The sequence below is a fragment of the Tiliqua scincoides genome, chromosome 3, assembly GCF_035046505.1.
Source record: "Tiliqua scincoides isolate rTilSci1 chromosome 3, rTilSci1.hap2, whole genome shotgun sequence".
Taxonomy (NCBI): domain Eukaryota; kingdom Metazoa; phylum Chordata; class Lepidosauria; order Squamata; family Scincidae; genus Tiliqua; species Tiliqua scincoides.
In genome coordinates, this window is record NC_089823.1 from 3,258,609 (window position 1) to 3,281,196 (window position 22,588).

Genomic DNA, 22,588 nt, shown 5'->3' on the forward strand with positions numbered 1-22,588 from the left:
CCACCCTGTACATGCCAGTGTCTCAGTCCAGGGGCACTGAGACCCTCTAGGCTTAATTCTATCCCTTGCAGGCACTGAGCGCTTTCTCCAATTAAAGCTTCAGTCCTCAAGTTACTAGACCTCAATGAGCACTTGGTAGCTGGGTCAGGCCAGTCCAGTGCAGCTTCCTGTGTCTCAGCAGCCCCCAAAGCCATGGAGGAGGAGGAGGGCCACCCCTGCCCACTTCCAGGGCAGCTGCAGCAGTCCTGCCCACACTTTCCTGGGAGTGGTGGCGTGGCTGGAGGGGGGCGGAGCACTCAGCCTGGCAGGGAGGTGGTGCCTCCCTCCCTTCGGGGCCATTCCCGGCGGGGTGGGGGCAAAACGTAGCCATACAGGGGAGGGGGGATTGAGCCCTGACCTCCAGGCTGAGCGCTCCGCTCCCCCTCCAGCTACGCCACTGCCTGGGAGGAAGCCCCCTCGACTATAATGGGACTTAGTTCTGAGTAGACACGCAGAGGATCTGGGCCAGGCCGAGCTGCTCGCGACCCTCCAGGCCGCCCGCCCCCACGTGGCGTCCCCTCCCCCGGACATTCCCTAAGCGGCCCTTCTGCGGGGCTGTTGAGTGACGAGGCTTCTTGAGAAGGAAAAGGCCTCTGGTCACCATGGAAACGCCCCGCGCGGCTGCCGTAGTGCGCATGCGTGCAAGTGAGGTCTCGTTAAAGAAAGTGGATCTGTCGAGGGACGAGGCGCGCGAAGGAAGGGCCTTTGGCCACCCTGGGAACGCCCTTGTGGAACGTCCCGATGCGGCTGCCGTAGCGCGCGCATCGGCTACCGTAGCGCGCTGCCCGATGCGGCTGCCGTAGCGCGCGTGAAGTCTCTGGTTGCCATGGAAGCGGGAGCGAAGCGGCGCGAGAGGGAGGGGCCTGTGGTCGCCATGGCAACGCCCACCCAGAGTGTCCCCGCGCAGCTTCCGTAGCGCGCGCGGGAAAGCGAGGTCTCCGGTTACCATGGAGGCGGGAGCGGCGAGTCGCGCGCCGGTGTGCGAGCGGCCTTGAGGGGGAGGCGCTCCCGCGGTCGGGCGAGTGGCCGCCATGGAGGACGAGCTCTACCTGGAGAACATCGACGAGTTCGTCACGGACCAGAACAGGATCGTGAGTGGGGCTGGGGGCGCCTGCAGTGACCCCCACACACACTGCAGGTGGCGGGCACAGGAGGCTCTGAGGGAGCACGTGCCGCCGCCCCCCGCGCAGAGCTGACCCTGGGTGGGGCAACTGACGTCACAGGAGACTGTGATGAGGGGGCTGGCAGCTGTGCACCCCATTCCTTCTGTGGGGCTCCTCAAAAGAGAGCAGTCGCCAGCCCCTCCTTTGAGGAGAACAGGAAGTGACGTTGCAATGGCCCATGACGTCACAGTGCCTGGTGACATCACTGCCCCAGGCACTGCCTCTGTCTGTGTCCCTGGCAGCCCCATGAGGTGGTGGGGCTGGGACTGCTTCGGAGGCCTCTGGGTCTTCAGGGGTCTGCCCAGCAGCTGAGAGCCTGAGGGCTGGATAAAAAGCTTCTGCAGGCCACATCCGGCCCCCCCTGCCTTATATTTGACACCCCTGACTTAAGGTGTATCTAATCCACTGAGTCCTGAGCATTTACTAAAGTAGAATTCTTGAGGCCGCCACTGTGTGTTCAGTTAAGTTTACAAAGTGACAAAACACTTCAGACAGGGGTGTCAAACTCATTTAATGCAGAGAGCCAAACAGCATTCATGATGCCTGCTGAGGGCTGGAAGTGATGTCATTAGGCAGGAAGTGATGTCATTGAACAGGTCATGACCAAATATAAGCACTTTTCCTCACTTGGGACCTCATTAGCTGCAAATGACAGAAGAGAAAATATACTTATCTTGATCATATTCAAGATATGGGAGAGCTCAATTTTCAAGTGGGCTGCACTTTCAGCAGTAAAATCTCAGAATGGTTCAGCAGCTGAGAGCCTGAGGGCTGGATAAAAAGCTTCTGTGGGCCACATCCGGGGGGGGGGGGAGCCCTAGCCCCTAGCCCCTAGCCCCTGGCCCCTGACTTAAGGTGTATCTAATCCACTAAGTCCTGAGCATTTACTCTTGCTTAACAAGGTGTCTTACTCAGCTAGGCCAATATCTCATCCAGCATTCTTTTGCAGGAGCTGCTTATGAGACCCAATCAAAATTAGCTACTGCCCATTATTAGTCTGTTGCCTTCTGTGTGCCCTTTTCTGCTGGAATCATAGGCATCTGTACACACTCATATGGTGTGTTAAAGATGCATATGATGTTTGTATGTAAAGGAAACCACTGATGCTTTGTCAGTGAACTCCTGTGATGAAGCAACGGCACTATATTTAACAAGACCTGAAAGAAGGATGGCACCAGGTTGGAGACAGTGGATTTAGATCTCTTTAGATGACCGAAATAATGAGAGTTGAGGTGCCATTTTGCAAGTTTTGTGAAAGGTTTGTTGTATATTAAGACGGGTATCTTTTCTGTTTCAGGTGACATACAAGTGGCTGAGTTACACACTAGGTGTTCATGTCAACCAAGCAAAGCAGTAAGTATTGGTGTATCCTGTGCTCAGCACTGAATGAAATTCAATCAATACAGGTCTTATCTCAGAAGTATTGGGGGAAAGCTTCTGTTTTTGGCTTAAGTTCTAATAATTGACAGTGGGATTGTAAGAGTGATTGACTAGAAGAGTCAGAGTTTTTACCTGTACTGAGTTGTCTCCAGTGGAAGGAAAGTAGTTTCTAGCACTGTTCTTCAAATACTTGTGCAGAGGCTTGCCCATGCATTCACACAGTGCAATAGGGAGGTTCCATAGTAAAAGAGGTTACACAAAGTTTGGTGCAGACTGTTTTGCAAGCACAACAGCATCTTTGAGTTTACAGTACTTTCATGTTTCTCACACAGTATTCTAGTGCAAGGTATAAAGTGGCTCTCCTGTGAGCAGAAGACGCATTCTGCATGCAGAAGGGCACCATTGGATCCACCTTATTAAGTATATGTTACAAGCTTGTAAAAGCTTGAGGAAGCATCTTTATTTCTACATTTTACAAAACGCATACACACAAAACTGGGTTATGATATAGTTTCAGGAAGAAAACTAGGCTAAAACGCATATCTCTGATGTCTTGTTTTCTGTGTTGACAATTTTTAAGTGCAGTAGCTTTCTATCATTTGAGCACCCTCATGCAGCTTCAAGTTGTACAGGAACAGGGTTACCTCTTTTTTGAAAACCTATGACAGGCTGAAATTTAATCTTAATCTCAGCCTCAGTTTCTGAGGTAAACAGCTCAGATTAACCCATGTGTGTCCCAAGTTGCTGAGTAATTATTATTATTATTTTACTATTGAGAATATTTATGTCCTACTTTCACAAAAAAGTTCATCAACAGGTTTGTATAGCAAAAGAAAAGATAAAATGGTTCCCTGTTCCAAACAGGCACACAGTATTAAAAGAAAGTACACAAGGGAGAAAGTAGCAGATAGCAATTGGAAAAGACATTATGCTGGAATGTGTATGGACAGTTGCTCTCCTTCCTCATAAATATAAGAAAACCACCATTTAAAAACTTTAGAGCTCTTTGCTCAGTTAGAGGCTTCTAAAAATCTCAAGAACTATGCTATTTTGAATGAAATCTTTTTTTTTTTTTTGGTCTGTTGTGTACACAGGATGTTGTATGATTATATGGAAAAAAAGCGAAAGGAGAATTCAGGAGCCCAGTTGCATGTCACCTATTTAGTAGCCGGAAACCTCATTCTGAACGGACACATGGTGAGTGCTTTGCCATAAGCATGAGAGAATTGTATCTTGCTGAGTGGGAAAGCCAAGAAAAGGGTAGTTGTCTAAATAGAATGGCAAGCAAGGAAGGTTGGGGCTGCAGTCCACTAAGCGTTGCTCCTTTCAGGAGCAGTCTTGGTCAATGCACATGAGTGGTAAGACCAAATAAGAGGAAACATGAGCATTGATGATTTTTTGTAAGACTTGGAAAACGTAGCCAGATCATGCAAATTATCATGTAAATATGTAGCAGTTTGGATCGTTTAAACAGTTTGTAACAGATCATATAGCAGATCACATAAACAGTTTGGACAGTGAGTTAAAGAGACTTATAACTTATCCTTCAAACCAGCCTAGGTGGTAGTCAGAGTAACACCAATTTTTAAAAATGTATCCAGGAGAACTGGGGAAGCCTGAGGATGACCACAGGGAGTAGAGCCTAGTGGTTAGTGCTCTGTTCACCTTTTCCTGCTCTCTGCTTCACTGATTTATTGGTTCAGTGGCTGAGGGAAATGGGAAGGGTGTAAAGATACCCACTACCACTATCCCAAGCTGGGGAAGCCTCTCCCAGCAGAACACAGAACCTAGCAGTTCTTGTTTATTAAAAGTAAATCAGTAGTATGCATTGAATTACTGGTAGACTAGGTATGGAAGTAATAGGAATATAACCAGTTTATTAAAATCCCAAAGTAAAAGGAATTAAACAAAATGGGGAAGGGGTGGAGAGAAGTATAACTTGTAGGTGGGTGAAAAATGCTTGGATGTGGCAGGGTGAACAACAAAGAGATATCTTGACTACAATTCATGCAGTAACTCCATGGTTCTCAAACTTGTCTGGGATCCACCAGTGGGTTGTAATTCCATTTTTGGTGGTTCACAAAACTGACAAGGCCAGATTAGGCTGTGTGCATCAAGGATTAGACAAGCTGCTATTAGTGGGGAAAACTGCTGTCCAATCACTATTATAGCACACCCCATGGCGGTTTTAAATCAGGCAGCAACCTCTAGGGCAGAGGTGTCAAATTTGTTTTATGCAGAGGGCTGAAGATAGCAGTTACGGTGCCTGCTGAGGGTCCGAAGCGACATCAGTAAGCATAAAGTGACATTGTTAAGTAGATGGTGGCCAGACATAAGCACTTAGTTCTCACATAGAAACTCATTAACTGCAAATGGTAGAAGAGAAAATGTGTAAATCTTGTTCATATTTTTGAGGTGTGAGAGAGTCCAATCAAGCTGGGAGAATCCAGGGCTCAGATAAATTGCTTCTGGGCACAGTGTTAAGCCCATGGGCCTTATGTTTGACACCCCTGCTAGGGTCTCTAAAAAGTTTGAGAACCCCTGCAATAATTAATAACACCCAGCAGGGGGAGTCAATAGTTTTTTAAAAAGAAAATCACATAAACTGTAAGCTGCATCGGGGAGATTTACGCCTGATTTACAGGAGATTTACCCCTATACAAGTCAGTGATGTAACCACGTTTGGAATACTGTCTATAACTCTGGTTGTCACACCTCATGAATGTTATCATAAGGCTGGAAAAGGTGCAAAAAAGGGCAGCCAAAATGGAGAGCCAGTGTTAACTTCATTAAGAAGAAAGGCTATGGTATTGGGTGCTTTTTAGGCTGGAAAAAAGGCAATTAAGAGGGTACACTATTGGAATAATAGCATAAGCATGCTGTGGAGAGATTGAGGATGAACATTTTTCTCCTCTCACAGTGCTAGAACCAGGGGGCATCTAATGAAACCAAGTGGCAGGAAATTCTAGACAGACAAGAGGATGCACTTCTTCATACAGCACATCATTGGGCTGCATAAAAACGATCGTTTGCTGTAGTAATAAGTTGTCATTTTTTATAGTGCCACAAGGTTGCAGTAGTCAGAGAAGATAAGCTAGAAGGTAGGTTTATTTATTTATTTATTTATTTCCATCAATGTGTTCAGTGCTTTATTTTTTCACATTTATATACCACCCTTTCTCCAAAGAGCTCAGGGTGGTGCGTGTGACTCCTTCCCTTCCCTCTATCCTGGTGACAACCCTTTGAGATCAGTTACTGTACCTCAGCTCCAGTAAACTTCATGAATGGAGTTCTGAACTTGGGTTCAAGACTCTTAACTCCTACAGCAACCTGGCTCTTACAGGGGGGTTTAACAGTCTGGATAGACACAAGGAAAACAAGAAATGGGAGGCTTCCTCGGCAGGCTGGCCCTGATGCTCATTCCCTCCTCCCTTCCTGCCCATTCTTCTTGGCCATCTCTCCCTTGAAATGGCCAAGCTGTATTGCCCTAGTAGAATGGTGGTGGCCCAGTGTTGTGCTGCAAATGCATACAGTACATCATGATGTCCACATGTACAGTTCTTGCATAGAGGCTCTGATTTATGCAAAGATTCCTCTGCAGCCCAGTGCACTCTCCGCTCACTTGTGCAGAGGCTGCCATCAAGTATGAACCATCTTAGTGTTGTTGACACACTTTAGAAAATTCCCTTTTGCTTTCATTTCAGCCATGAAGTCGAAGCTGTTGACAGTTGCCAGCGTGCACATCTACAGCATCCAGAAAGCCATGCTGAAGGACAGCGGTCCACTCTACAACACAGACTATGACATTATCAAAGTAAACTTCCAGAACTGCAGCAAGTGAGTTATTTTTTAGTGACTGACCTCTGCTGGGCCTGTTGAATTCAGCTGAAGGTTGCCAGTATTGTGGGCTGTTAGGAATAATCTCTGGCCTACCCATCCCAGTGGCTTCCAGATCTTATTGTGTTCAGTTGTAGCACTAAATAATTTGTTTTAGCTGCTAGGAAAAGGTCTGGGCTGGTTTTTTTCCCTTTCCACTGCATCGTCAACTTCCTACTGACTGATCAGTGTAGAATCTTCAGCATACAACTCTGTACTCCCCCCTACAGCACTGGTTCCCAAACCTTTTAGAGGCCTTAAAGGCTGCTGCCTGATTTATAAATGTCAAGGGGTGGGGCTATAGTGATGATTGAGCAGCAGAGCTCCCCCCAGTAGCAGCTTGTTTAACCCTTGATGCACATAGCCTAATCTCCCTGTCAGTTTCGTGAACCACCAAAAATGGGTTGTCAACCCACTGGTGGGTCTCAGATCCACAGTTTGAGAAGTGCTGCCCTAGAGCAATGCCAGTCTCCTGTTAAGGGAATGCCTGTATCTTGATGGATTTTTTTAATAATTTTAGAACTGTTCTTGATTCCTGTCCACACTGCAGCATTTCAGCAGCAGTTGTTAGAACCAGGAGTCATTTATATGAAAAACAGTGCAGACCTTCCTTGACCACATAGTGTTTGTTATTGGGAAGACAGAATGGTTTTATTTAACACATTTTAAAGGAATACTTACAGAGTAATGCAATCCCTTCCAGTGTGGAAGGGATTGTCACTCCCGAATCGGCCTTTTCAGCCACACTAGATGCTGTTCCAGAACCACCTTTCAAAGCGCGATACCAGAGTCTTTCGAGACTGAAGGTTGCCAACAATCAATGCAATGAAATTGTCTGCCTAAGGATGCATCCTAACCTAGTGCCTCTAAGAGAGAGCCTGGAAGGCTGAACACTTAAATGCAGAAATGAAGGTACCCAGTGAAAGATTAAGTTGCCAAATGAATTTTTATTCTATTCCTTCCCTTCCTCTCCCCAATTCAGGTTCAGTGCTATTCACTGTGCGGATGCAGTTGCCAGGACAGCAGCTGAAATGTCTCGCGTTGAAGCCCCTGTGCAGGTGGATGCCCAGCCACCAAATGGCATGAATGCAGTCACTGTGCCTGTGGTCAATGGCCGCACCTCCAGCACTTCTACCAAGCACACTGCCCAGCAGACCAAAGGCATTATGGGAATGTTTGCTGCCAAATCCCGGGAAACACACAAAGAAACCAAAGTGGAGACTAAGGAGATGCCAAGTGTTGTAAGTAACTAGGTTTGGGGAAAGGGTGGAGGCTTTTCCTTACATTGCCCAGGACTTTGGAGGCAGGAATGCGTCTCACTACTTACCTCAGAAACACAGTGTGATGTTAGAGCAGGGGTGTTCAAAGTTTTTGGCAGAAGGGCCACATAGTCTCTCAGACACTGTGTTGGGGGGCTGGGGGGAAAAAAAGAATTAATTTACATTTAAAATTTGAATAAATTTACATAAGTTTACATAAATGAATATATCAAAGATGAACTTATATGAATGAATGAAGGTCTTGCAATAGCTCAAGGCCTTGCACAAAACAAGGCTGGCGTTTCCTTTGCTGCCGCTGCTGCATCACAGACGTGAAAGAACAAGCAGTGGAGGGAGCCCTCATCCCACAGCTCACACAAGAGGTCAGTCTCCCTCGAGCTGAGAGCAGTTGCGTCGGGCCAGTGTGGGCTCCAACAAATCTCTGGAGGGCCAGAGGCTCATTGGAAACTGGGGCTCCCTGAGGGCTGCGTTGAGGCCTCGAGGGCCGCAAGTGGCCCCAAGGCCGGGGTTTGAGCACTCCTGTGTTAGAGTCAAGAACATTTCCTGCCCCAACTCTGTGGGGCAGTGGCTACTGCAGGCTTTGTCTGGCTAGCAAGACCTGCCCAAATTTCTGGACACTTGTTTTTTTAATCTTTAAGAACTTGCAGGCTTGTTCAAGAAAGCAAACGGCCACGATTTCTGCAATTTGGTAACATGGAATGCAGTACCCCTAGTGTACATTCCTGGAGAATATTCACTTTTTCTTTGTGCTGTTCATGCCTTCAAAGAGATGCTTGGAAAACTTAACAAAAATGTGGTGCCTTCAGGCATGGCGAGGAACTTCTTTCTCACGGAAAGAAGTGGGGTGATGCAGGGGCACATCACTGCTGTTCATTTCAGTATGACTTGCAAGCCTGTAGTGGATTGTGGCTTGGACTTCCCCTGGCATCTGTGTGGTAATTTCTTTTATTTACTTCCAGGCCTCCGCAGCCAGCAGCAAGGCACCTGCCAAAGGAAATGTGCTGGATAACTTCTTTGGGAAAGCTGCTATGGGTGAGAATTGTAAACTCCTTTATTGTATTGTTTTCCATCCCAAGAGCTTGAGGCAGGTCACAGTGATAATGTTGAGATCCTGGTTTCTAAAGCGTTTGTATTCAGTTAGGTGAAGCAAATAGCTTGGGCCTATGTGTGCATGTCCAGAAGTAAAACTCATGGAGTTAAATTGGACCTTTCCTGGTAAAAATTGTTCTGCATGTGGCAGAACGAGATGGTAGAGTTCTGGTGGTTGGCTCACATGTGGTGCATACTTCTGGGATGGGATGGGAAGGTCATATTTTTTTGAATGCTGTCCTACATTTAAAAATAGCTGCAAACAGAAAATTAACACTGCAGGGGATGGGATAAAAACTTTATAAATTTTGATTAAAAGAGTTCAGACTTTAGTAGATGAGGAATATGGAGGGTGGGGGTGATTATTTAATCTGTTGTCACCCTTGCTTTCCTCCCAACAAATAGTTGCCCAAGGCAGTTTGCAAATAGTATAAAAACAACAAATGAAAGGAGAAGATACTCAATTACAAAAAGTGGGCACAGAGAAACAGATTATTTTCAAAGAAAGAGATTATTTTCAAAGTGAAAATTTGTTGGTGCACCTGTGAAATTTCTGCCAGAGTCTGACAAACTGAAAGCATATCCTATGTTGGAGAAGTATAAGAGTCTTGCAAATAAGTCTATAAATGTATCAGAGAGCCTTGTGTCACCTGAATGACTCAATGTGTCTATTGTAGCATAAACTTTCTTGGACTGTAGGTGTGTTAGTCCTAAAGGATACCACAAGATTCCTAGTTGTTTGCTTCTACAGATTAACGTGGATATCCCACTGGAAGTTTTCAAAAGTCACTTGCCTGTAGTGGCAGCCAGTCAGTGTAGAAAGAACCAGACTGATTTAACTCTGTAGAAAGGTGGGTGGGTGTGTGTGAGTGAGCATGTCCAGGTGTAATGTCTTCTGCCTTCTGTGTCTGCCCAGAGAGGCTGCTTGATGGTCTCTGGAACCATGCTCAGTTCTTGCTGATCAGCAAGACTTCATATTCTTGTGTGAGGCCTTTCTTATCCCCACCCTTTAGTCACAAAGAGTTTATGTGTCATTCTTTTCTTACCTATGCATATAGTAAGTTCCGATGAAGTCAGTGTTGAGCCTGAACAGCAAAAGGAAGAAAAATCAGGAGCCAAGTCTCCAGTGGAACCAAAATCTCCTTCTGGAACTGCAGGGCTTGAGAAACCTGGCAAGAAAGTTGAACCTGCAAAAGTGCTGCAGAAAGACAAAAAAAGGTACGAAAAAATGTGATCAAAGGTATGGATATTGCAAAAGGGCAGTTTGGGCTCATTTATTTGCTTGACGATTTGCATGAGGTTTTGACAGAGTGCTGTGTTTTGCAAGAGAGAGAAATGTGAGTGTAAATACAGTATGTACCTGTATGGAAGTGTGAATAAAAAAGAATACATAAGAGAGTACACAAAACAAGAATAAGCAGTCCTTTTTTCTGTAGCCAAATCCAGTGTCTTCAACCAGCTGCAGGAGATAGCACACGGTACAAAAATTGTGACACAATCTGTGCCTTCGCTTCGCATGCAGGAGAAAGTGGAATTCTGTGAGGAGGCAAACTAAGTCATTTGCATCCTGAATGCATCTCCTTTTCTCACTGCTGGCAGAGCAACAGCAGCTTATTGACAGAGCATCTGCTTCGTATACAGAAGGTCCCATATTCAGTCCTCGGCACTTCCAGGGAAGGCAGAGAAAGATTCTTGCCTGAAACCTTGGAGAGCCATTACCAGTCAGTGCTGACATGGCTAAACCACGGCTGACTTGGTCTAAGGTAACTTCCTGCATTTAGTTTGTGTGCAGAGTCCTGGGAGGCATAGGAAGTTAAAGGGGACACACACACGCACAACTTTGGCTGAATGCTCTTTTACACTTTAGCAATTAGGGATGCAACCCAGAGGTGGTTGTATGAATGCAGACTTCCCTGTTTCAGTGGCAACGAAGTTGTCATCTTCTGTTGAAAGTACCATGCACACTGGTGGAACTGTAGAAATGCACATGCTTTCGAAATCCATTGGCCTGTGCCTCACACAGCGTCCTTCTATTTGTGTCATATGCCTTCACTTGATGCCTCTTACAAGCTCTTGCAGGGTGACAAGATAAACGGCTCCTGGGCTGGTGCTCCAGGTATAATTTGGAATTGCTTTTCTTTTTTGTTTCCTAGCTCACCCTACTAGGTGGCAAACTCTTTTTTTGCAGCTTAGCGACAGATACATAAGTAAGGAATGGTCTGGGAAGTTTCCTGTTGCAGTTCCTTCCTTATTTGATTCCCTATTGCAGCTGATGCCCACTGGCATTTATGTTTGTCTTCAAAGCTAGCTAGTTCTTCCTCATTAATACAGAAGGAAGTCATTAATTTTTTCCCCACAAATGGAATACAGGGGTGCCCCCATATTGTGGATCCTGTATCCGTGGTTTCAGTTAACTGTGGAACAGATCTTTGGGGCCCCTCCACCCTCCCCTGTGCACTCCCCCTCTGGAGGCAAGGAGAACTGGGCTCCCTTCACTTTTGGAGGGTCTTTTGAGGCCTGCAGAGGCCACATGTGACCGCCCATGGTCACTGTGGACCTCAGAATAGCCAAAAAAGCTGGTAAATCGCTACTTCCAGTTTCCAGAGGGAAACTGGAAGTGACATTTTAAAACGTCACAGATACTTCAGGTTTCCAGAGAGAAAGTAACATTTTTTGAGGCCATTTTGAAGCCCTTAGCAGCCACTGCGGGCCTCAGAAAGTCTCTGCAGGTCCAGGGGAGCCTAAGTCCCCTCACCTCCAGAGGGCAGGGAGTGTGCCCAGTTATCCGCTGTTTCATTAACCATGTGAGTTCTGGAACAAAACTCCCACTGGGTGGGATACTGGGTGACACCTGTGTGATCATATTAAAACATGTATTTAAAAGTAGCTCCAGAAATGTGAGACACTGCCTTAGAGCGGGGTGATTTCATTAAAAGACAGTAGTGAGTGACATGAGTTCATGTAAAACTGTACTTTGAGGACCAACTTGGCCATTGTTTTTCTAAACATGTTCTTAAACACCAGCACTTCTTGAAGCAGGATGAGATCCTTGATGCAGGTATTTTCCATTGCTCTAGGGCCACCTGCATAAGCATGGAATTCTGCATTTGGGATGACTGTGCCTTCTATATCCCATCCTATTACAAGAACTTAGGACAGGCTTGGGTGACTTTTCTTTGTTGGTAAATAAATATTTGTCAGCTTCACCTCAAGTTGAAGGGAGTTGGGTGATAGTCACCTGTCTTGCTTGACATTGGCTGAAAGGCCCTGGATTTACTGTCTTTGTCTTTGCTTACTCCATTATCTGCTCCAGGTTCCCTTTTGTTGTCACTTTCAAGCTCATTGCCTGTTGCTCACACACAACCTATTCACAAAGTCCTTCACTTCTGCAGTCTCACTCCCAGAACTGGTGCGTGCCCCTGCTTGTCTTGCTGACTTCCAGCAAATGGCATAATCCATGCAGTTCTTTGTGTGGTTCCATATTCAGCTGTTCTTCTCTTCCTTCCCATAAGTCCTATGTCACTGCACTTTGCTTTAAACTCATTTTTTTAAAGTCGCAAAATATGCTGGAGGCAGGAGTACGTATGATCAGCTGGGAATTTCAGAAGCATGTTCACTACTGGGAGTGATAGTGCAATGGATGCCCCATTTGGATCCCCTTTTTTCCTTTTCCTTTCTCTTTTTCTACATTCCACCATTTATTTTGTCTTTTTGTTTTTATTAGATTTTAATGATGTTTCTTAGGTGCATCGGGCGTTTATTTTTAAAAGAGAAGGCAAGTTATATGTTTAAAATGGAGTACATTTGTTCAGTATGAACAGTTGCCTTTGTAAGTGGTATGAGTGGAAGCTGTTGCATGTTCTAAATAGCTACTTGAGAAGTGTACATTTGCAGACACATTAGAGTTGCTGTATCTTGTTTGCAGGGCAAAGAGGGCAGAGGTGTCTGATGACGAAGCCAGAGAGTCTGAAAACATGAAGAAAAAGAAGCGTAGAATTAAACTGCCTCAGTCTGATAGCAGCGAAGAGGAGGGTAAGAGGGAATGCGTGGGGTAGTTGGAGGCACTGTGGTTCAAGCCAGTGCCTATGTCTTGGCTGCCTTAGAAATAAATGAGCATGCTCATGCTTGGTTTCTGTCCTGGGGAGTTCACAGAAGCCCTCTGAGGTGACTTTGCTTTCTCTGTGCTCTGAATGGCAGGTAGGTAGGGGTGTGTGTGTGTGAGAGAGAGAGATGTTACTGCTGCTCATGTAGTGTTTAATGACTTTCATTAAATTTTATTTTGGGATATGTAACTCACCACGTGACTTCAGAAGAGTCTTCAGGGCAACAAGCTGTTAAATAACAGCCATGAAAAGCAAAGCTTGTAGCAGAAATAAACATATGTATGCGCTGCCATTACAAATAGCACAGTGTCATAAAATGTCAGTGCAAGACAATGAAATACTCATTAAATCTACAAGATGGTCTTTACAGAACTTCTAAAAATCAATACAGAGCAGGCCTGCCAAACCTCTTTGAAGAGCAAGCTCCCAAAACTCGAGCATGGTGTCGGAATCTGTCCTCCTCCCTCTTTTTTGCTATGGCCAATTAAAAACCTACCACTTGTTTTCCACAGGTGATGCCCCCACAATCTCTCTTCACTTCAAAAGACCCATGGAAGGATATTTTCAAAATGTGTACTTAATCCTTCCGCAAATCGAGCTTTTTCATGAAGTCTTTTGCCCAAGTCGTTTAACCGTGAACATTTTGAGTCAAATACTTGGTACTGAACTCCTTTCTTTGGATGGAGACCAGGTAGACAGTTTCCCTCATCCCAGAGTTAGTTTGACAGTCCCCAGCATCCATCAGTGCCAGGATACAGGAGGAAATTCGAACTTGCTGTGGTTTTGCCAACAGTTACAACCTGTGCAGGTAGGGATGCCAGAACCTGTGTCATTGGCAGTGCTGGTATCCCTCAATCACCATCATTTGATTAGCTGAAATGTTGCAGGGAAGTCCCACTGAGTTCAAGGGAGAGCTCCTGCTTCATAGACCCTCACAGAGTGAGCAGACAGAGAGAAAAAAAGCCTTGCTGGCACAGTTGCTTCACGAAAACTGTGGAAACGTAGGTCAGAGGAATAGGCTGCCTGCCAAAGCTCACCTGCCTGCCCACCTTTGGCTAGTGAAAGGCTGCTGCTGCTGCTGCTGCTATTATTATTATTATTATTATTAACAACTTTATTTTTACCCTACCTTTCTCCCTGGAGGGACTCAAGGCAGCTTACAACAAAGGTTAAAAACATAGATTAAAAAAACATAATTTAAATGTTATTTAATGTTAATTAAATAATTCAATGTTATTGTGACACATGGTCTGGTGCAAAACAGCCGAGCCTCTTAGATCATCCTTGGACATTAGGTCTGGGTCAGGCATGAGGCCAAGCAACCTTTTGAAATTTAAACAGTGCTCAAATCAAAGTGGTGTCTGGCTTCCAACCACTAAAACAAGGAACTGTGTTCTGCCAAGGGGGGGAGGGGACTGCCTTTCATAACAAGAGGGCTGTAGTAAGTCAAGCAGGAAGCGTTGGCTGGTCACAAGGCAACACAAAGATGCACACCTTGGATCCCTGCCAATATCTGGAAGTGCCAGCTATTAAAAATCTGTTGGCTTCCTAACTGTTTCAATAAAGCACAAGGTCAAGAAGTCTTCAGGGCTTGAACCTGATGCTCAGAATCTACATGACTGTGAGAACAGAGAAACCTTGAAAAATCAATTGGAAGGTTTAGAATTGCTCAGAATGGAACTAGAGGATTAACTAGCGGGTTAAGGCAATAGGGCAATAGGGCAGATTCTTGTACTATCGGGGTCCTACATGGAATGTAGTTTTGTGTAGAAATTTGCTGTAGTGGTTCTGATGTTAGACCTGGAAAATCCAGGCTCATTTCCCTGCTCAACTGTGATGCTTCCTGGGTGACTTTGGGCCAGTCACTATCTCTCAACCTCGCCTTCTTCACAGGGTTACTGTGAGGACGAAAAAAGGGAAGAAACCATGTACTCATGTACCCTGAGCTCCTAGGTGGAAGGGTGGTATAAAAATTAAAAAATAAATAATCCAAGTATGTACATTTTTATGTAGGAATTTGGTAGCTTGCAAAGCAGCTGTTGGTCAAGACCAGGGGTGCCCAAACCCCGGCCCTAGGGCCACTTGCGGCCCTCGAGGCCTCTCAATGCAGCCCTCAGGGAGACCCCAGTCTCCAATGAGCCTCTGGCCCTCTGGAGATTTGTTGGAGTCCACACTGGCCTGACGCAACTGCTCTCAGCATGAGAGCGACTGTTTGACCTGTCGCATGAGCTGTGGGATGAGGGCTTCCTCCACTGCTTGTTGTTTCATGTCTGTGATGCAGTAGCGGCAGCAAAGGAAAGGCCACCCTTGCTTTGTGCAAGGCCTTTTATAAGCTTTGAGCTATTGCAAGACCTTCATTCATTCATATAAGTTCATCTTTAATATATTCATTTATGTAAACTTATGTAAATTTATTCAGATTTTAAATGTAAATTAATTCTTTTTTCCCCCGGCCCCCGACACAGTGTCAGAGAGATGATGTGGCCCTCCTGCCAAAAACTTTGGACACCCCTGGTCAAGACCATAGAAAGAGCTCTAATTTTAGCCCCTGTTGACTCCATGCTGGGCCATGTTGCTTGAAGAATCAGATAACACAGGCCAACACACATTTTGCTTCCTTGAACGTTACACAATTCTTGGGTACGTTTGGGGTACTGATTCAAAAAATGGCACCTGTTTTGCCTTATCACATCTAGTTTTGGAGACACAGCATAGCCTCTTAAGTGAATGGTTCAAGCAGCTTCCTCATGAAGGAGCCTACACCATGGCTATACTATATCCAAAACTAGATGTGATAGGGCAAAACGGATGCCATTTTTGGAATTGGCACCCCAAATTCATATCAAACCACCATAAATTTTGGGAAAAACTTTTCTGACCCTCAATTTTGTAGGCCTGTGTAATTTTCAGGTTTCCTTCTTGCCTGATCGGAGAGGAAGATGTAAATCGTTGCAAGTCTTCTTGAAAGTGCTACAGCCCTTCTTTTCCCAGGCTGCTTGCTGAGAGCCCTGATGTGCTGGCATCTTTTGAAAATGGGGTGTTCAGTGTGTACTCAGCTGTCTAATGTTAGAAACTTGAGTGTGAAATGTGTTTGACCTGACTTTAATTAGACAAGTGTTAATATATCTAGTCCAACGTGATAATGCTGCAAACCACATAGAGCCACAGCTCAACATTTGCAATTAACTCTTCCTCCTCCTGTTAGATACCCTGGCATCACCTGTAACTCCTGAAGTGAAAGATCTTTCTCCTGAACCACCTCTGAAGCCACATTCAGACCCTGTGCCCTTGGAGGTAAAGGCTCTGCCTATGTTCTAAACACCTAGTGAAAAATCTGATAATAAAAAGCCAGATTCTGAGATGGGGTTCTGTTATGCAGACTTGCATATCTCATTTGGCTGCATAATTTATTGCAGGATTGGGTGGGAAGCAGCATGTTGCAGAATTTGACTCCTGTTCTAATCTCTTTGTCATGGAATGAAGATAGAAAAATGGAGTGTTTGGAAGACATTTTGGGAAGACATTTAAAACGTCTTCCTTCATATGCCAGTTTTTAATGTGACTTGAAAGAATATATCACACCTGACCTGTGTTCTTTTTCCTGCCAAGTGGGTCCAAGCAGTCAGCCTGGCTAAATGTTCTTTTTCAGTTTTCCTTTCCAAATGGAGGAGACCACGGGGGGGGGGAGGGCTGTTAGCGTCTTCCTCCCCCTTCAGGTCTGAACTGTCCTCCCAAAAGAGGCAGGAAAAGGTGCTGCTCTTCTTGGTCCTGGCTGTGGGCTCTGCTCATTGTGCCTCATTCTCATGCCCCTTTTTGTACTGCATTCTCCCCATTCAGGCTCCAGCAGGGGGGAAGAAAAGGAAGCGGAAGCGAGTACTTAAATCCAGAACCTTTGTGGATGAGGAAGGCTGTATGGGTAAGTAGTGGGGCTGTTACTCACTTGAAAGAGAGCTCAGGCAATTCTTTAAAACTCATTTGAGTTGTAATGTCTTAAATCTACATACATTTGTCTGTGAGTAAAAGCAATTGCTCTGTAGAGAGCCCATTTTCTTGGTTTTTAGATGATGCCTACACTCAGTGTCTGACAAGAGGCATGCCTTTCTGTGTTAGGAAGGTGCAGGAATGCCTCTTTTAAGATACCTGTGGTTTGGGAAGTGCTTTTTCATTATAAATAGTTTAAAAAAATTTAAATCTCGTCATCCAAGGGTATCTTCTTTATCCAGATGCTTTTCATCCATTATTCAAGTTAGGGCACAATCCTATCTTGCACTGGAACAGGCAACCCAGGAGGCTTGCACTGTATCCAGCATAAGATAGGGCTGCAAAGTGGCTCAGCCAGAGTTAAGGGGAAACTCTTCCCCTTTGGGTGAATCACTGCAGCCCCTGTGGGTCTCCTCGCACCGCCTCAGGAGGTGGCACAAGACCGAGGAGTGCGGAGTAACTTGAAGCTGCTCCTTGCTGCTCGGGAACGGGGGTTGGGATCCAGCAGAACAGCCAGTTCCCAGCCCCACTGCCCGCCCGCCCAGGACCGCCCTCCCCATCCCAGAACGCCTCCCTCCTGCTTCCTCCCCACCCACCCCAGATCCTTGCATCGTCTGAGCTCAGCCAATGCAAGGCTCGCCCCGCAAGCCTCCGTGTGCCAGCACACCTCTGTGCACTGGTACGGCTTGCTCTAGAGGAGGCGCAAACATGCTTTATGGCATGTTTGTGACCCTCCTTGTTAGGATTGCGCTGCACGTTGGCTAAATGTTGTAGCAGAGATCCTTCTTGGAGGTACACAAGGTCACTGTTCTGCAATTTAGAATGCTTTTGATGTCTGGCAAGGGGCCTGTAGTGCACCAAGTTTACTCCCCTCATTAGAAATGGCAAGGACTGTAGCTCAGTAGGCAGAGTAACTCGTTCTTTGGATAAAGAAAGTCTTGGATACAGCCAGGTCTCCTGCAGCTTAGCTGGGACTGATATCTTTCAATAAAAAGCCTTAAAGACTCTAAGATATGCCTTCATAGGCCAGAGTGATTACAGAGCCTGGCGTGCTCCATTCATACGTCCTTAAAGGACAGCCCAGTGATCCAAATATAACTTTGCACCTGCCAACCCGGAACATGCCTTTTCCAACACAGCTGTCGCAAAGGGGGAGGAACGCAGTGTCCCCTAAATGCCTGAAAAGGTACCTCCACAAAGGATTAGGGTTTCAAAAGGCAAATGATTCTGTTGAGGGCACTGTTGTTAAGACAGGGAAGGGCGTGATTATCCCCGAGGTCCTTGCAGACACATCCTGTGATCCCAGATTCTGTGTTCATGGACACAGCAACATTTTTGGTAGCACATTACCAGGCAGAACTCTGGACACTCTGGTGTTTCATGTAGGACTCCTTTAAAGAGGCCTGTTGCAAGTTAGGGGAAGGAGGAGTGTGTGGCCACGTACTGACAGACACTCAGTGCAGCTGGCCGTATTTGTGCAGGCCTGTCGCCCAGGGCTCTGTAAAGTTGAAAATGGATTTGTTAAAGCTGTGGCTCAGTGCCTTACTGGGGAGATGCGTGCTCTGGCCTCTAGTTAGTTTGTTGAAAAAGGCTCTCTCCTTTCTCTCCCCAGCTTACTTTTTTTTTCTCCTTCCCAAGGCTCGTATCTAGAGCTTGGAGTAACAAAGATGGACACTTCTTTCTCAGTTCACAGGTGTTGAATTCTTTAATCTTGGTCTTCTCTGAACTGTCTTTTCTCAAGGTGGAAAGCTTGCGTTTCTCACTTATCAATTCCATTCATTATTCTTCTGGTTTGCAGTCTAGATCCTGTGTAGTTGTCAGGGAGTTGCATCCACTCCCATGGATATAGCGAAGAGAGAATGTGATGAGAATTGTGGTTAGGGTCTCCTGGAGAAGAGGGAATTCTTTTCTACACTTCCTAGTCAGAGATCCTTTGCCTTTCCAAAATTTGAAAAAAAGTGGCAGTATCTGTATAGTAATCAAAGAGTGGGGGTGAGAAGATATTAGCAGACACATTTGTAGAGCAAGAGGGCTGTAGACTTGAGGAGATACTACAGGACCTGTCCCATCCTAGAACATCTAGAAAGCCAATGCAGGGCGGTTTTCCACTTCCCCATTTTTAACACTCTGATCTTGAACATATGCGGAGCCAGACCATTGACCCACCCAGCTGAGTAGTACCCACTGATGGGCAGCAGCTCTCCAGGGACAGAGAAGGGACTTTCTCATCACCTGCCGCCTGGTCCTTTTTTAACTGTGGATCCCAGGAATGGACCCTGAGAGCTTGTCATGCAAGCCTTGTACTCTGTCGCTGAGCTTGAGCCCCTCAGCAGCCAGATCAAGAAGGGGATTCTCCAAAAGGCCACTCAGGCACCACCATTGCTGCATTACCAAGGCAAGAACGGGGAAGGCAGGTTGCAGGTTGGGCCACTCAAGAGCCCTTGCCTGGCTTGCTGTAGGTGCCCACCAGTATCCAGAACGGAGGTTGACTTGGCCTGGCATGAAGAGTGATGGAGACAGAGTGAATCAGGCCCTGGTAAATGCTGCTGTAACCACTTCTGCCCCTTTTGTTTCCAGTGACTGAAAAGGTTTATGAGAGTGAGTCCTGTACAGACAGTGAAGATGACTTCCGTTCAAAACCTTCTGCTGTTCATAGACCCTCTGCTGGGGTGGCAAAGAAGGAGCCCAAAGAAGAGCGGAAAGGCGCCAGGAAAGGGGTGACCGTGCCAAGCAAAGCCAACAAACAAGCGTCCATCATGGGCTTTTTCCAGAAGAAATAAGCTCCAGTCATCCTGCAGTTTGCAGAGGCTGCTTCAGAGCAGACCACCACCTTTTGATGCAAAGTACTTACTGTGTAAGTGAGCTCTCCAGAGCCAGAATATGGGCTCTTTGCCTCCAGGTGGACACTTTCACTGCTGAACCAACTAGAAAGCAGCAGCAGGAGACAGTGGCAGAACTCTAATTTGATGGTCTGTTCTCTTACTACATGATGGCCTTTTGAAAAATTTTTAAGTTTGGCTCATCTCTAAGCTGATAAAGGCAAGCAGCATTCAATGGATTGATCTCTCTCACTGGCTCAGATGCACATTTGTAAATAAACATTGCCACCAGTTCTCTCTTCCCTTCTCTCCACTTCCTCAAGGAATTACTCTTGCTTGTACTGGTGTATTTGAAGAACCTGATGGAGGGCTTAGGAGTGTTCTGTGGGCAGGGGAGATGGATAGTTCTGCAAGTGGGACTTGCTGAGCAAAACAGGTGTGTGTGCTAGGGCAGGATATTTCAATAGGATGTCCTGGGGCTTCCAGTAGAGTGCATCCCAAAAGCATGCCTGAGGTCAGGCTGCAGCACTTGTCCCTGCTAAAAAGAGAACCTCTCTGGAAGACCCAGAAATAAATGGTCACGTTCACACTGGCCTTCTTGGTCAATTGTGGCATTAGGGGAATGCTGGCAAGGCAAGACTGGGAGTCATCAATTCCCAGTGAAACATGGCCTGCCTTTTTCTTTCTTAAAGGCTCTGTGTGGTTGGGATGGAAGAGGGAAAAGCTGATCGTCTCCACTGTTTGGCCTGGCTCTCTCAGCAGGGATGGGGTCTGCATGCTGTTGCCTGCTAAACAGCTACCGGGAAGGCCACCTACAGCTAGAACTTGAACATCTTAGTATTTCCCTCAACAAACTGGTGAAAAGTGTGTGCATTTCATAAGTGTTGTCAAAAGTATTAGGGCTTGTATTGGCAGAGGTTGCCTGTGCTCCAACATGTGCTTGAATTGGCGGCAGTGAGTTTTGTATTGAGGAGCATCTCTGGTTCCATGCTGAGTGTGTGCCCTTGCAGTGAGTGGCTGCTGCAGAATGCCCAGTTCACTCTCCCACAACTGTGGCAGGATGCCTGTGATACTTATAGAAAGCTTTGCCCGGAAACTCCCCTCTCACCAAGGACAGCTGCTCTCCTGACAGCTGAGGAGAGTGCATTGTGGCCTCTTTGCACAAGTTGTTTCTGTCCCCTCATCCAATGAAAGGCGATAGAGCCCAGGCTGGTTTGCCTAATTGGTCTTCAACCAAGGTTTTTTTCTTCTTCTTGATAAAGAAGCCACTTGGGACGAAGCTGGTGACAAGGGCCTCTGTTTGGAAGGACCCACCTCCAAAGAAGCCAAAGTCCAAAGAATCACGGCGTCTCTCGCTGTCTGTACCTTAGCAGGAGCTTACCCCTGGCTGGCCTGTGGTCTCAGCTGGTTGTGGCACAGGAACAATAGGCAGGCTCTACTGAATCATGCTCCTGCCTCCTCCAATTTACTTAAGTGCATCTCTTTCTTGAGAGAACTGGGATAGTCAGGATTGTTCAGGAGTGTTGCCTAGACTTTGTGCCTTTCTTCAGAAGCAGGCTGGCTGATTGGGGCATCAGGATGAGAGTCTGGCTGTTTCAGCAGATTTCATCAATGGTAGCTTAAGAGAGAAGCCCTTTCTCTCACCTCCTCCCTTACAGGTGTGTTAGCTTTGGCTTTGGCGTCGTCGTAATCTGTAGCCATGACCAGCTGCAAACAAAAGACAGCATCAGGAGGCCTGTAGGTGAGCATCTGCCAGAATTATGTCAGTCTGGGGTTACCGACTATATAAGCCAAGCAAAAATCAATTGCCTCTTAGATGACCAAAGGAGTAAGAGGGTCCCAGTCTTGCAGAAAAATATTTTTATTCTAGGGTGTAGCACTGAAGCTGTTAACCATCCAGCCTCGCTTCTAAAAACAGTTGGAATACTTTGAATAACATAAATCTGTCCTCAAGTTGTTTCAGTCAGTGGAAGAGCCTGCACTCTTGGGCAACCCTGGGTTCCAGTCTGCTCAGAACACACGTGCACTTGGAATTTCTTGGGTTGGCAATGGCTGGTTTTGTAGTCAGTGCAGCCAATCTATAGTCCAGGGCTGCAGGCTGGCCTTCATAACAGAAACCTGTTCAGTGTTCTAACCCCAGGTCGACCCCACCCTCCACAAGGTGAGTTTGGCACCACTGTCCCTATAGAGTTCAGTTGCTGTGGTGCTTTTGAGGGAGAGCAGGGGACCTTCACTTGAAGAGGCTGGAAAAACCTTGGTCTTGCTCTTGCCAAGTATTTCTTTGCATCTTTCCCATGAAATGAATAATGTTCAGTCCCATGTCTGCCCCCCCCATTTGTATGCTCAGAAGTTTGTGCTGAGAATAAATGAATAAATCGTTTAACAGACAATTAATGAATAATTGTAAAATAGACGACTGTTTTCTTTCTTGTTTTTCCTTGGCAGTTTTCTTTAAATGAAAAAAGTGCTAATTTTTTTTAATCAGTTGGCTAAAATTTCATCAAATCTCATGGCTTTCAGCACCATCTATATGCTTGTATACCCAGCTATCTCCCTCTGCTTCAGAACTGCCACCCCCTCCCCAATTCTGCGCCGTTAACTGTCTGACATCTCAGCCAGGTTGCTGCATAGTTGTCTCAAGCGCAGGATGTCCAAAACTTGAACTTCATGCCTTTCTCCCCAGAACTCATTCTTCATATCCACTGATCCCGTAGAAGAGCTCTTAGTCTTGGCTTTACCTTTCCCATGAGAAACGGGCTCATTTCTCCCTTTCATTTCCCCATGTTCAGTCTGTTCTCAGATCATGTCATTTCTTCCTTCACAATATTGCAAGAATCCTGCCCTTCTCAGCAAAAGCC

General features: G+C 46.1%; 1 protein-coding gene across 2 annotated transcripts; it reads left to right on the top strand.

Moving 5' to 3' along the window:
* The first annotated feature begins 912 nt into the window (after positions 1-912).
* Positions 913-22,113, top strand: POLD3 (DNA polymerase delta 3, accessory subunit). Of its 2 annotated transcripts, XM_066619877.1 has the most exons (12): positions 913-1,130; positions 2,500-2,555; positions 3,677-3,779; positions 5,644-5,683; positions 6,287-6,419; positions 7,441-7,699; positions 8,698-8,770; positions 9,886-10,045; positions 12,753-12,859; positions 16,136-16,224; positions 16,768-16,846; positions 19,489-22,113. In XM_066619877.1, exons 1-12 carry the CDS (start codon positions 1,071-1,073, stop codon positions 19,689-19,691), a joined length of 1,362 nt encoding a protein of 453 aa, XP_066475974.1. In that variant the 5' UTR covers positions 913-1,070; the 3' UTR covers positions 19,692-22,113. The 2 variants fall into 2 exon arrangements, with proteins under 2 accessions (XP_066475974.1, XP_066475975.1); XM_066619878.1 differs by lacking the exons at positions 913-1,130; positions 2,500-2,555; positions 5,644-5,683 and having other exon boundaries at positions 3,708-3,779.
* Positions 22,114-22,588: the final 475 nt, after the last annotated feature.